This window comes from Alosa alosa, chromosome 5 (genome assembly GCF_017589495.1).
Source record: "Alosa alosa isolate M-15738 ecotype Scorff River chromosome 5, AALO_Geno_1.1, whole genome shotgun sequence".
NCBI classification, from domain to species: domain Eukaryota; kingdom Metazoa; phylum Chordata; class Actinopteri; order Clupeiformes; family Clupeidae; genus Alosa; species Alosa alosa.
The window spans coordinates 22,254,957-22,269,713 of NC_063193.1; the positions used below are offsets into that span (position 1 = coordinate 22,254,957).

Sequence of the window (14,757 nt, forward strand, 5' to 3'; positions counted from 1 at the left end):
TTTCCAGAGCTTAATCCCTATAGATTAGGAATGATCTGGTCTGCTGGGATGGAGATTATCGCTAGAACTGGACAAATTATGGATCTTTGGACTGTCCCTCTCTGCACCTGTTTTTTTTTCCTTTTTTTTCTGTCTCACATACAGTTTTTGATAAATTAAAGTTGAATATAAAGTGTGTGTGTGTCAGAGAGAGCAAGTGTGCTTGTTTGTGTGTATGTGTGTAATGTTGAGATTATGTTTATGTTTGCACCTGATAAACTCTATGAGCATGTGTGTGTTTTGAGGCTCAAACAGGCTTCATGGGGATTAATCTGTCTATCTGCATTTGTGTGTGTGTTTGTGATTACCATGGCTGTGTTCATTGTGTGCTGTGCAAGTGTATGTGTGTGTGTGTGTATGTGTGTGCGTGCATGTGTTTGTGTGTTAGCATTGCTAACATTTATTGAGCAGTGTTTTGAAATGTTAGGCAATTAAATATTAATGATTATATTTTTTTTGTCCTGTGAACTATGAACTACTATCGTTAATGTATTTTAGTGTGGGTTTGCTTTTTGTGTGTGTGTGTGTGTGTGTGTGTGTGCAGGGCCGCTGGGCCTGGCTGCGTCGACCTGTCATGTGGAATAAGGCGATGGCCGTAACTGCAGCACAGTTGCCAGGACGACCACCACCTCTCCCAGCTTGCTGGTGGGAGGCTCCTATCGTCTGGTTGTCAAAACGATGATTCGCGTTGCCATGACGTCCCAACAGGAAGTGTTGCCAGTAAGCTCTCGGGCAGGCAGGGGGACACCCCCGGCATTCCAGTTCTCCTAAAACCCAAACCCCTCTTTCATCAGTCTGTCATTATCCATGGTTGTGGCGTCTATCACTTCTGGGCTTGTTTGGGGTAAACACCGTAAGAGATGACAGCAGTGTGGGCGGGAGCCTTGTTGCCATGGTGTCCATATGCTAACTATGCTAATGCTGAATGCTAATGGAAAATAAACGCAGAAGCTAAATGCCTGTGTGGTTCCACCCTCATGGGATGAGATGAGGAGGAGAGAAGCGAGAGCTACAACACCTGTGTGGCAGCAGGCAGGTACCGTGATCCACCCACAGGTTACATAAGAATGGGGAATGCAGCGCTGGCGATTCCTTGGTTAAGAGGAGCTCAGCCCTCTCAATCTGCTCAAAGGACGGGGACCTGGTGACAGCTCAGTCAGCACGGCTAACAGTTAGCGCTGTCAATGTTGCTGCTCAGGTCTGCTGCAATACGGTTGGTTAGGTTAGTGCCCAATAATTAAAAAGCACATTTCACGCTCCTCAGCTGCGACACTCACAGTTATTACTAACTACATGCGTCAACACAGCTTAGCATAAATAGCAGTCATCACCATTTGCCATCAACACGCCTTCATGCATCCTGTTAGCACAGTCAGCAAAGATCTGAATATGTGAAAACTAGAATTAAGTCAACACCAACATAAGTTGCAGTAGTTACGTTAGCAGTAGCATGAATGCAGCCCCTCAACATCCAGAAAGCAGAGAAATGAACTGAGAGGAACTGTGTGGTCATTTTCCATCCATCAACCATGCTAGCTATAAATTCAAGTTATGGAGGAACAGACACGCTGATAGACCTCCATGAGTACATCATCATCACCGCAGTCCTTACTTGACCAACATAGAACATCCATGTCCAGCTCACATAATTCGCTCAGTAGTGGGTGATGGGACTGGCACAGAATGTCAAAGAAAGATATTGCTTCTGTAGGTTCTATATGTGTTAATGTATGATTGAGTGTGTGTGTGTGTGCATATGAAGGTCTAATTGTGCTTGAGTGTGTGCATGTCTCTATTCTCAGTGTCTGTGTGTGTGTGTGTGTGTGTGTGTGTAAGAAGTAAGGCACGTGGAGTGGGCTAATTGATTCCTAATGATATGAGGCACTCCATTCAGTCTCTGGGGCTTCCACTCTCTAAATAGTTCCTTAATGAGCTTTGTTAAAGTGGCTAGGAGCGCTGCCATAATTCAATTCAGCCAGCATATACTCAGAGACATGATAACACATGCAGACATACACACATGCATGCATATCATTATATTCACATATGTGTAGAGAGTATGACACACACACACACACACACACACACACCAAGGAAAGAATCCAATGAGGAGTCTAAAACTTTATAGTAATGGCAGTGATAATGATGTTAATTTAGCATTCAGCTTTGGGATTGGTGTGTGTGTGTGTGTGTGCAATAAAGTCTATCCACCTGCTATATTTTAAGGGCCTGAGGTAAACCAACAGTGGCAGTACAACAGCAAATGGGGATGATTTAACATTACAGTCTAACAAGAACATGCTAACATTTCATCAGATTAAACTCGTACACAAATGTGTGTGAGTGTGCATGATAACCCAAAGGCACAGTGGCTAATTCTGACCACTTGGTGTCGCTGTACCCGGTACACATGCATCCCTGGGGTGGGTGGTTGCATAAGTGTGAACAGGACGAGGCCTGGACATGAGGGAAGGGCCTCATCCATGTTTCAGAGCCATGGCTCCTGGCAAAGCCTTTCAGATTGTGCCCCGTGGGCTACAGTGCTCGGTACCAAATGGAAAAGCCTGTACCATCTCAACTCTTGTGTACTGTGTTTTTAGTTTCAGTTTCATGGCTGCATTGCATCATGTTGCTTAGGCTCACAGGAGTGCAGGGGGGAGAGCATCCCGACCTCTCCTCAGTCAGCTGTTCTGCCACTTCATGTGTGTGTGTGTGTGTGTGTTTGTGTGTGTGTGTGACGTGTTTGTGTGTGTGGCCATGCTTTCATGTGTCAGCCCCCAGTATCTCCACCCTCACTGTGTCTGTAGATTTGCGTTGGTGTTGGGTGTGTGTGTGTGAACGCACTGTGCAGGCATGTTTCTGTGCATTTCGGTACAGTGTGTGTGTGTGTGTGTGTGTGTGTGTGTGTTGGCCGAGAGTGTGTCCCTGTAGGGCTGTCATCAGCTGTGGCGTACACAGGAATGGCTGTTCTGCGCTCTGATAGGCCGTCACAGAGAGACTGCAGAAGGGGTCCTGCTGGCTACAAGCCAACATCTGAAGGTATCACACACACACACACACACTCACATGCGCATACACACATGCAGACAAATACATATATAATAACAAAAATAATTGATCACAGAACCACACTGAAAGATAACTGACAGAATCACACTGAAAAATAACTGATCTCAGAATCACATAACGCAAAACCATACGTGGAAAAGGATTGTTATTAGTCTATTAGAAAACATACATAGAGACAACATAAAGCCAGTATATGACAAGTATATGACAAGGGTCATGTCATGCATGCCTTTCTGCTTGCCTGTGTGTCGGAGTAACTACTACTTAAGAAAAGCAAACCAGTGGTCAGAGACCCTGATTATTACCCCTCCCTTTCCCCCTGCATTGAGCCTTTAAAGCCCCTCCCTCCCTTTGACCCCAGTGACTTTCATCGCCTCGATGAACCCATCAACCCCTGCTCAGCCCTTCACGAGTAGCAATTCCTTGGATCGCCAGGCGATAGACAACAAATGAGATCATTGTGCCAGTCGCTACCAACCACCTTAATCTTCTGACCTTGCTGAGCGGCACACAAACGTAGTATACAGCACCTATCGACGCAGGCAGGCATTCCACCATACACTGGCAACGTAATGTACACACATATACATAAAGGTTCTGTATGATTAGCCAACTATGTAAAGATGTGAAGCATGTTCGATAAAGAAAAGAAGCACCAAAGGGGTCCAAAGACAGAGTACATGAGAACATTCACTGTTGGTCCCCATGTGAATAAAGTTAGTGTTATTTGGGCTGAAAGCAGCTAGGCCACATGGTTCGCACTTGGGTTTCTCTGTGTGTGTGTGTGTGTGTGTGTGTGTGTGTGTGTGTGTGTGTGTGAGCCTCTAAACTGTTGTAAAGTGGGTTAGTAAGCCACTCAGCCTGAGGGAAGGAGCATGTTGTCAGGGATGGATGGTGTTGGGCTTGTGTCCTCCCACTCCTTGCTTTCCCTCCCAGCCCCCCGTCACACACACACACACACACACACACAGACAGACACACACACAGAGAGAGAGAGGTGAAAGAGATACAGATTCCTGATCTCCACCATGGCCTTTAACTCCAGCTTCACCTCTCCTTTCCTCTCGTCTCTTCTCCTTATGTCTCCTTGCCTCTCCTCCTCTTCTCTCCTCATCTCCTCTCCTCTCCTTCCATCTCCTCTCCTCTCCTCATCTCCTCTTCTCTTCTTCCATCTCCTCATCTCCTCTCCTCTCCTCTTCTTCCATCTCCTCATCTCCTCTCCTCATCTCCTCTCCTCTCCAGGCTGTGCTGCCCTCAGCCTCCCTCTCTGGATCCACGTCTACGTTTCCTGTCTGCAGCGCTGCTGTTACGTAACCTGACATCTCTGTTGCTATTTCAGCCACAAGATAAATGAGATGGACACACAGGGAAAGGAGAGGCAGGCACGGGAGAGCAAGAGTAAGTCTGAATGTGTGTGTGTGTGTGTGTGTGTGTGTGTGTGTGTGCGCGCGCTTTGCAGGTATGTGTTTAAATGTGTATGGACCTGTGCATGTTTGTATGTGTGTGTTTGTGTGTGTATGTGTATTAGTGTGTGTGAACGTGTGCATGTCTGTGTGTGTGTGTGTGTGTGTGCATGTGTATGTGTGGTCTCTGTATGTGCGTGTGTGTGTGTGTTTGTGTGTGTTTGTGTGTGCATGTTTATGTGTTAGGGTGTGTGCAGTGCATGTGTGCATGTCTGTATTTGGGTGTATGTGTGGTCCCTGAATATGTGTGTGTGTGTGTGTGTGTGTGTGTGTGTGTGTGTGCAGCGTGCGCGCTTTGCAGGTATGTGTTTTAGTGTGTATGCACCTGTGCATGTCTGTATATGTGTGTGTTTGTGTGTGTATGTGTATTAGTGTGTGTGAACGTGTGCATGTCTGTATGTGTGTGTGTGTTTGTGCATGTGTATGTGTGGTCTCTGTATGTGCGTGTGTGTGTGTGTGTTTGTTTGTTTGTGCATGTTTGTATTTGTTGTTAGTGTGTGTGCAGTGCATGTGTGCATGTCTGTATTTGGGTGCATGTGTATGTGTGGTCTCTGAATATATGTGTGTGTGTGTGCGTGTATATATGTGTGTGTGTGTGTGTGTGTGTGTGTGTGTGTGCGCGCGCATGTGTATGTGTGCTCTCTGTATACATGTGCGTGTGAGTTTGTGTTGTGTGTGAGGAGATAGAGAAAGACATATAGAGATAGAGGTGTGGGGGAGAGTATGGGAACAGGCAGCATAAGAGATAAGCAACGCAGACGTGCTGTTTAGTAACAGCGTGTGAGAAGAAGATAATGAACTTCAAAATAGACCAGGAGAAATGAAATGTAGTCAAAGGCCCAGAGAGGAACCTCCAAAGAATGCATCCATTCAGCTGCGCAGTACTACTATGGAATCTTTTTTTGTCTTTGGTCGGCAGATCCGCCAAATCAATGGCAAGCTCTTGTGTGTGACTCTCTGGGTTTGTGCCTTTATGTGTGGGTCTTTGTCTTTGATTGGGTGGGAGTGTGTGCATGTGTGCTTTTGTGCAAGCATGTATCTGTGTCTGTGTGTGTTTGTGTGTGAGCATGTGAGTGAGTGTGTATGTGTGTGTGTGTGTGTGTGTGTGTGTGTGTGTGTGTGTGTGTGTGTGTGTGTGTGTGTGTGTGTGTGTGTGTGTGTGTGTGTGTGTATGTGTTTGTGAGAGAGAGAGAGAGGGAGAGAGTGAAAGTGTATGTGTGTGTGTGTGCAAGCGTTTGTGTGTGTGTGTGTGTGTGTGTGTATGTGTGTGTGTGAGAGAGAGAGTGTGTATGTGAGCCTGCCTGTGCATCTGGCCATGTGTCTGTGTGTTTCATATCAGCTGTACCTCTCAGCTCACAGCTTACTCTCCCAGGACAGGATGGTAATAGCTCGCCTCAGGCCACAATTTAATTCAGTCTAACGAGGTCCTTCCCCAAAGTGGCCCCAGGAGCCTCTCTCTGAAAGAGCCAAATTGATTGCAAAGACAATCTGTGGCCGCTGTTCACCTGTGTCGCATATACTCACTCACTCACTCACTCACTCTCACACATACACACACACGAACACACACATACCCATACACAAAAATGGACATGCACGCACACTCACTCTCTTTCTCCTTATTGTTGTTTTAGCTTATTTAATTTCTCTCTTTTTTCTCTTCTCACATGGAGATCTGTGAGTCGATCAGTCGATTTATTAATCATGTGTGCTGAAACATTGCATTAGGGCTGCAACTAACAATTATTTTCATGGTTGTTTTAATGTGTTGATTATTTTCTTGATTAATTGACTAGTTGTTTAATTGATAAACTGTCAGGAAATGGTGAATAAAAAGGTGTTTCCCAAAGCCCAAGAATATGTCCTCAAATGCTGTGTTTAGTCCACATGCCAAATGTATTTAGTTTACTGTTGGAGAAGAGGAAGTGAAACGGAAAATATTTAAGTTTAAGGAGATCACATTTTGAGGTAGTTTCCTTGACACAAACTGATTAATGATACCAAAGTAGTTGGAGATTAATTTAATAGTTGCCAACTAATCGATTAAATGCTGTAGACCTACACTGTATCCACAAAATGCATGCAAAGTATTATTGGAATTTTAGGCAGCACAAAACTAGGTAACAATGCAAAAGATTAACATGGCCGTAAGGAGGCAAAGCTAACGAGGCCGAATTATTGCAACACTGCTTGTAATTTAGCTTGGCTCTCACTCTTCCATTTGGAATGTAAGGCTGGGATAGATTTGTGCTAAGCTGCTTTTTCCTTTCCTGAGTTTTGTGAACATGAATGGAGATTTTTAAAGTTAACATTAACATGGCACACTGAACTCAAACACAACACAATAGCGGACACTGTTGGAAATAATACATAGCAAGACTTAGACATGACAGTACATGACACACAAACACACACACACACACACACACACACACACACACACACACACACAGACACACACACACACAGAATATAAACAAACCCAGGTTTTTAAAGAAACAAAGTAGGCAAAGGAGTCTGAGAGAGACAACAGACGCACAGCGGAGAACCAGCGACTGGAGAGAACAGCACACCAGATCCGATTTCACTGTTACATAACGATGTGTGACAGTCTCTCTCTCTCTCTCTCTCTCTCTTTCAGTGAAGAGGGCAGCATTCATCCTCTTTATTCTCTTTAGTCAAGGATAAGTGCACCACCACACAGGCTGATTCTTTACTGAGGTCTACTTGGCCAGTCAGCATTACGGAGCTATGAATGGATTCACCACTACAGTTCACGATTCGGCCCAGTTCATGATTCAAGCCCTTCATGCTAACTATAGCCAGTAGCATGCACAATGACAACCTGAAAATACAGTGTTACAACAGCAATAACCACCAAGTCCTCCAACATCCCGCGTCACACTGGTACTGTAGACACCGAAACGCCTGGGCTGCCCATATCAATTCCCTCATATAGGCCTACATAAAAACAAAGCAAATATGATGGGTAAAAAGTTACAAATACAGATTAAAAATACATTTTCTTAGATGAATGAGCTCATTGTACCCAGCAGGGGGAAGAGCAGTCGCACAGAAGTAATACAATCAGGAACCAGTGTGGGGAGAGAGCTCTCCTAGATGGCATCCCGCCTCAGAGCCACTGGGAACCAAGTCAAAAACAAACACGTTTACTCAGCGCACCGGCATCCAGTGCTGCCATGCACACACACACACACACACACACACACACACACACACACACACACACACACACACACACACACACACACACACACACACACACACCAAAACCCCCAAACAGTCTAACAGCAGCAGTGATGGCGGCACAAACACATTTTACACATTGATAGACATTCTCTGAAAAAACACTCATAAACACACAAGCTGAAATTTCCCTTGGGGGATAAATAAAGTACTCTATCTATCTATCTGTCTGTCTATATCTAAGTCTTGTTACTATTTTGGAGTTTATGCAGGTAACATGGTGTGACTATCTTATTTGAAATTTCATATATTTGTTGCTCCGTGACAGCTGTCCAAAGACAGTCAGTTTTGAATGTTAAATCCAAGATCATCACAAGTCTTCGCTACTACTCAGGCCATGTGAATTGTTCGGTCACAAAGGTGAAATGTCTACTGAGGCGAGGTCTACTTGGGGGCTCTAAAATGTGTTGTCGCTGCTGTGGGCTGGTGCAACACCCGATACACACACACACACACACACACACACTCTCTGCCTCACTTTAAGGGATTAGGACTCCTGGCTGGGCTTTGTGTAATCTTTCACAAGTTACGTAAGTCTAGGCTATTAGTCAGCGAAAAAAAAGAGAGGGAAAAAAGTAAAAAAAAAAAAACAGCAAACACACAGATGATTGCATGACTTAAGTACCAATATGCCAAGGAGCTCAATGCTGGCAGGAGAAGAGAGAGAGAGAGAAATAGAGAAAGAAGGAAAAAAAGATGAGAGGTGTTCAGTTTAGTACAGTGTGCAAGTCAGATGTGAAGGGAGACATTTTTCAAACAAACAAACAAACAAAAAGAAAAAAAAACCTAAATATGCCACTGGAGAAAAATACAATTTGAAATAAATGTGACAAATATAGCTCAGTGCTTGAAGGGTTTTTTAGTGTGTTGAAAAGCACACAGCCAATCATGCACACACCATGATGATTCTGAGACTGACCCATCGGTTTCATTAGTTTCAATATAATAATAAAAATAACAATAATAATAATACCAAATATCCTGTGTGCAGATGCAAATGCACACGTGGTCAGTGTGAAGTTGTATCTGATGCTAGCTGATTAGAATGCTGCATGTCAGGGCTTGTGTTGTTGTTTGTGTACATAACTCTTCTATCCAGAGAAGTTGATCACACATGACAGATAATCACGTACATGTTGAGTAAGTCATTATGGCTAAATGTATGGTCCCGCGCCACCACAGAAAAAAATAAATAAATAAATAAATAAATCCAAATTGATCCCATGCTTTACAGAGCCCCGGCTCGCTGAGGCTGCCAGATCAATGTGGAGATGCCCCCTCCCGGGACCGCCGGTTGATGCTAATGCTATTGGCATTGGGAAGTGATGCGTACTGCAGCCTGTTTGTGCTTCGCAGGCCCCGGTGCTCCAGGTTGCGCACTTGCGCGGCCGGCCGGACGCTGATATGACGCTGCCTTAAGGTCAATGCCATGACGGGAGGCCGAGCTCATATAGACAGATGAGGTATAGAAGAAAGACATAATGTGCCAGAACTGCCAGAACAAGGGTGACACTGAGGCACAGTAAGGCACAGTAAGGCCTTAAGACCAACTGAAAGTGTGCTGAGAGGTGTGAGAGTGTGGTGTACAGTGTGTGTATGCATATGCCTATGTTTGTGAGACTGACCATGGGTCTCTTCCCTTTTCTCTCTTTCTCTCTCTATTTGTGTGTGTGTGTGTGAGAGATAGAGAGAGAGAGAGAGAGAGAGAGAGAGAGAGAGAGAGAACAGATTCTGAATGTGATCTGCGTGTGACAGTGAGAAAGCCAATACCAGCCCTAGAGCAGCACTGGACAAGGAAATAGAGAGGAGCCTAGAAACGGATGTGGATATAATGTTACCAGATGAAACAATCCATCTCACATTAGGTTCCAAACACCCATCCAATAAAATCACCACACACACATCAATGCCACTCAAACACAAACATGACAGCTTTTACATATCCATGTACTCTAACTCACCAAACAACAAAACTGGAGGCATACACATAATACACACACAGACAAGAGCACTCCCGACATAAGTTATTCAACAGACCGTACATCATACCACCTCATCCTAAAGTAGTCACTAATGATAACCTATAAGTCAAACCCTATTCAGAGAAGAGAGTGCAGGGTTGTGATAGGCCTACTGCCTCTTTTGACACCCTTCCCCCGTTGTCCCAGTGGCTCTCAGTGTTCGCATTAGTGACCTTTGGGCATGAACCCAACTGAGAAGAAATGGATTGTTGCATAAAAAAGAGATGGCCCCGGAGCAAGTCTAGCGCTAAGTGAATCATAACAAGCAACATGTCATGAAGGCGAAAGGCTCGACAAATGCGTCTCAGTGTGTGTATGTGAAAGTACTTGAATTTTTTAGGGAAACGTAGTTTAAATGGCATATCTACCCACATTACTGTACACATTCGCGAGTGCGCGCACACACTTTAAAAACTTGTGCTCGGTTTTACTCCGTTTTTACAAACTAACTTATTAAACCTGAGACCGAGACCCAAGGGTGTTCGATAAAATTATTCTTCTCAATTTTACAGAGGAAAAAAAGCAATTCCTGATAGGCCTACGTTTTATTCCCAACGGAAATATATAGGCATATGTGTCCTTTTCTAGATTTTAACCCATTTTATTATTTTGACAAGACCTGCAGCAAATGCGCTTTTCGGCCCTACATTACTGAAACAATAATATATACGTAATATCTATCTTAAGTTTAAGAATATGTTGTTTTGTTGGAGTATCTACACATTAATCCATATCCACATCACATGCAAGATTTACATTCCTTAAATCACACATAGCTAGCCTACAGCAGAATTCATGCCGATATTTATAGGCTATATGAGATCCCAACAAAACTTACTTTTTAAATGTACCAACACTGCTATACTTTAATATTCGATAGTTTTTAGACAATCTAATGATTGGCAAATTTGCTATTGGTATCAGGAAATAAACTGATACAAACCTGAACGAAAAAAATATCGTCCTCTTGTTAAAAACTTTTTGGGGTAGACTATCGACAATCATGATGAAAACATGATGAATCGCAAATTGTGCATGTTTGGGTAGCCTAGTTATGCTTATTATTATTAGGCTCGTTTATGTAGTTATCAAACATAGTGTGGTGTAAACCGTTCTTATTCGATGATATTCTAAATACTAATTTAAATGTGTAGTCCTATTTTCACTAAATAGTTGTTTACGAACGCCTTTAGTTTTTCGTTTATAAGCAATGGACGTCATGACTTAATGTTGCCTAAATATGTAAGTAATGATTTTCATAATAATCATTCATGGACTTTGCACTGCAGTTAAGGCAAATCAAAACCTATTTCTGTAGCCTACCTATAATACCATCAAAACAACGTCAAATGAAGTAGTACATCAAAATAAACATTGGACTCAACGTTAGGCCTCTGTGAGGCCAAGTGGTGAGTAATTCATGTGGCCAGACTTACTGAATTGAGGGAAACTAGAGTTCTGTCAGGGTCTGCAAACTGATGTAATGGTTTCTGACAACAGCCTTTTGGCCGCACCGAGGGTTATACCCAGATATGCTTTGGGGGGCCATTTGTAGGTATGGTTGCCCCTCAACGTCCCGGACTCTGTTGTAGACTACGATTTTGTGCTGGTCCATGGGGGGCACATTAAATGAATCATGGGTGAATGAGAAAGCGATATATGGCAGTGGTCCCCCTCGTTTTTTTTTCCAATAAAAAAAGGAACATAATTGAGTAGGCCTATAACAAAAATTATACAGAATAAAACCTAAACCCAATCATACGCTATGAGTACAGTTCAGTTACAGTCTACACCATCAGTGATAATTTAACAGTAAGCTACATTATACTTGCTCAAGATAGAAAAAGAAAACCCAACCAATCTAAACACGTCGACGAATATGGACAAAAGATGTTAGTCATATACAATCATACACAAGTACACTGGATAGACAAATATGACAATTATGGAAAACATAGCCTATATTTACTGGGGACAACAAAGTGGTATGTTCACAATGAAACCTTCAGGCAACTCTAAACCCTTGGTTTTATCCAACCGAGAAATTTGATTACAGTGACCATTTTAAGCTTCTGAAATTATTGGAATTTATCTTTAAATGTCTGAGTGAAAATGTATTGCAATAGTGGATTCTTGCTAAATAGGTAGGCCTATAATATAGACAAAGTAGCCTGACGGCAAGGCATGGTAGAATGGTTGCTTCCAGTATGATAGTATATAAATAGGCCGAATGGTAGCTTTGAATAGCCCCCATCACGACTCTTAAAATTGATTTTCCAATAGAAGGATTATTATAACACCATAGTAAATAAATACATTAAAACAGATAGAACACATATTTTAAATGGAGAGGAGTGAGGTGGCGAGCATGCTGCTCCGCGCTTGAACCCGGGTTATGAGGTTGCACTTCGGCGTTTCCAGCACGAAGCGGCGCCTGACTGATAGAAATGGGTCAGTAGAACGCATGACACACAAGAACACACTGGACTCCAACATTTCACCCTGAGCAAGGTCTGTCCCTGAAATCAATCTGGATCATGGCTACAAATAAGCTATAGTGCGTTGCCTAAAACGTTGGTAAAACTATTACGCATTTTAAGCGCACGCTAGTCACTCCATATCTAACCAGCGTGCACCCTGCACATGAATATGGGTGAAGCATTTGCTATTTTCAAGTGGGATTACCATATGGTATACAATACAGAATAACACACCACAGACCAACAATAATGGCACGGATAGCTCCAGCACATACAAGCAGACCACATCAATGAACATGTTCACTTTAAGTTGCATAAGGTTTGTCGACACCAACGACAGACATAATAATCGTGAGTTGAGCTAACGCGACTAATTCGGAAATTGTACAGGTTATTTGCACCACAAGTTGTTGCAAATGTGACGCTACATGCAACTTATCCCAAAACAGTTTGTTTTTGTTTTCAAAATAGATTCACTGTTATTAATTTGAAGAGTTGAAATAACTGTTAGAGCCATGCGCCTCAGTTGACGGAAGCGGGCCAGTGTAATAAGGAGCAGTCTGGAGAACATATTTGAACGGACCTCGATGGACATCTCTCAGTTATTCAATATTTAAATCAGCTGTCAGAAACAGTTGCATTCCTACCTCGCATGATAGTGGTGCCGACGCGCTCCCTAACGCAGCAGTCATGAAGAAACAAACATAAAGAATTATAAAAGCAAGATCCTCGGCAAAAAAGTTTAGATGGGGTGGCTGTTAGAGATCTTGATGTCTGCGAAAAAAGCATTCCAGAGCGTGTAGGCAGCTTCAAACAGAACATATAGCAGCGTGCCGGTCTGAACGGTGGTCGGACGGTTGAGTTGTGCGGTTAGACGGGCGAGCATGCGGGTTTTCACATGACATCTGCGCCTGCATACTCAACGGAGGTTTTCACTGTTTCCGCCAGCGGAGGGGAGAGTGTACAGGGAGGATTACGGAAGCTCGGATTGGACTACAGCTTTCCGCTCCGCCCAGATTCTGGCGTCTTCAGACATCAACTTGTAGCCATACACTGTGCAAAGACTGTCACGCTGCAGTGTGCATCTCCTAGCCATTAATATGAATTTCCTTTTTAACGAGACAATTGAATTGTGTTTAAAACTGAGATTTGCAGATCTCACGTTACAAATAAACCTGGTTATTATAAAGAACGGAATATCAAATCATGTTAAGTCATATTTATAAAATGAAAAACATATAAACCCTTAACAAAATAAACATGTTTATTTGTTTTGGCACATTACGACACTTAGATATATGATGTTTAATACGTGTACAAAGTGTGTAAAATTCCCTGTGAAAGACATTTCACCTGTATGCTCACAATTATTAAACTCATTCATTTACAATCACAATTTGTTAGTGCAATTTGTCAGTGCCTCTAGGCCTATCTGGGCTCGCAGGTTTTAACTATGTCTTAATTCATGCTGCTATTCAGTAAGTAAGATTCATGAAGTTACATCACAATTTACAGGATTAACAAATAATTAGTTAGATCAATTATGCATGAGGAGGGCCAAGTGAAATGTAGTAGTTTTATTTGGTGGATGATGAAGCGTGACAGCTATGTGTGGGTTCACTGACACTTCTATTCATGTTTTGTGTGGAACTTGTTCAGATTTACTTAAAAGATAAATACACAATGTGTTATTATGAGACATGGCTATTCATTTTATAATTTTACTTGTCTAAAAATCAAATCTATGTAGACAATGTTTTGTCCTCTGTAAACCTATACCAGCATGGACTTGCATCACAGAGACACTCCATTCCCCAGTGAGGCTGGATTTTTACTATTGCTAAACTATGCAAAGCTCATAAATAGGGACTGGCCCACTTAGATGTCAGTCAAAACTGAGAGTTGCTGTGATAGGCTGGGTGGACCAGAGCTGGAGGGGGGAACGGGATGTGTCTTTTCAGTCTGCAGCCTGTACTGGCTTCAATTAGCACGTTCTGCATGTTGTTTTTGTTTTTTACAAATATTGACCTTTTCACCATAAATAATTACGTAAAAAGTCATTGGTCCATTTCACTGGAGATATGATGAAACATATCTTCTGAATGACTACAATAGATTTCAGGTCTGGATGTTTGGATGTCCCTATTGAGTGTATTACATTACAGCATGTTATTACATATTAGTTACAACCTTAGGTTATGCATATACTCACACAATGTAAGATTTCACTAGATATAACAACAGCAAAACTGCACGGAACACTCAGTATAAGTGTGACACATACAGCATAACTCCTACAGATGTGAAGTCATAGGGGTGGTGCATTGACCTCTGCCCCTGCCCGCAGCCCTGGACCATGATTCCGAGATGCAAACTCCAGCCCATTCTGAACAGGTAGTACATATAGAATTTGATTAG

General features: G+C 42.8%; 1 protein-coding gene across 1 annotated transcript in view; it reads right to left on the reverse strand.

The window, feature by feature from the left end:
• rorb (RAR-related orphan receptor B) overlaps positions 1-13,269 on the reverse strand; it is a 31,434-nt gene extending 18,165 nt beyond the window's left edge. The window contains exon 1 of the mRNA XM_048242634.1: positions 12,987-13,269. Coding sequence (XP_048098591.1) covers positions 12,987-13,161 — 175 coding nt within the window. The 5' untranslated portion in view covers positions 13,162-13,269. The remainder of the gene's footprint in view (positions 1-12,986) is intronic.
• Positions 13,270-14,757: the final 1,488 nt, after the last annotated feature.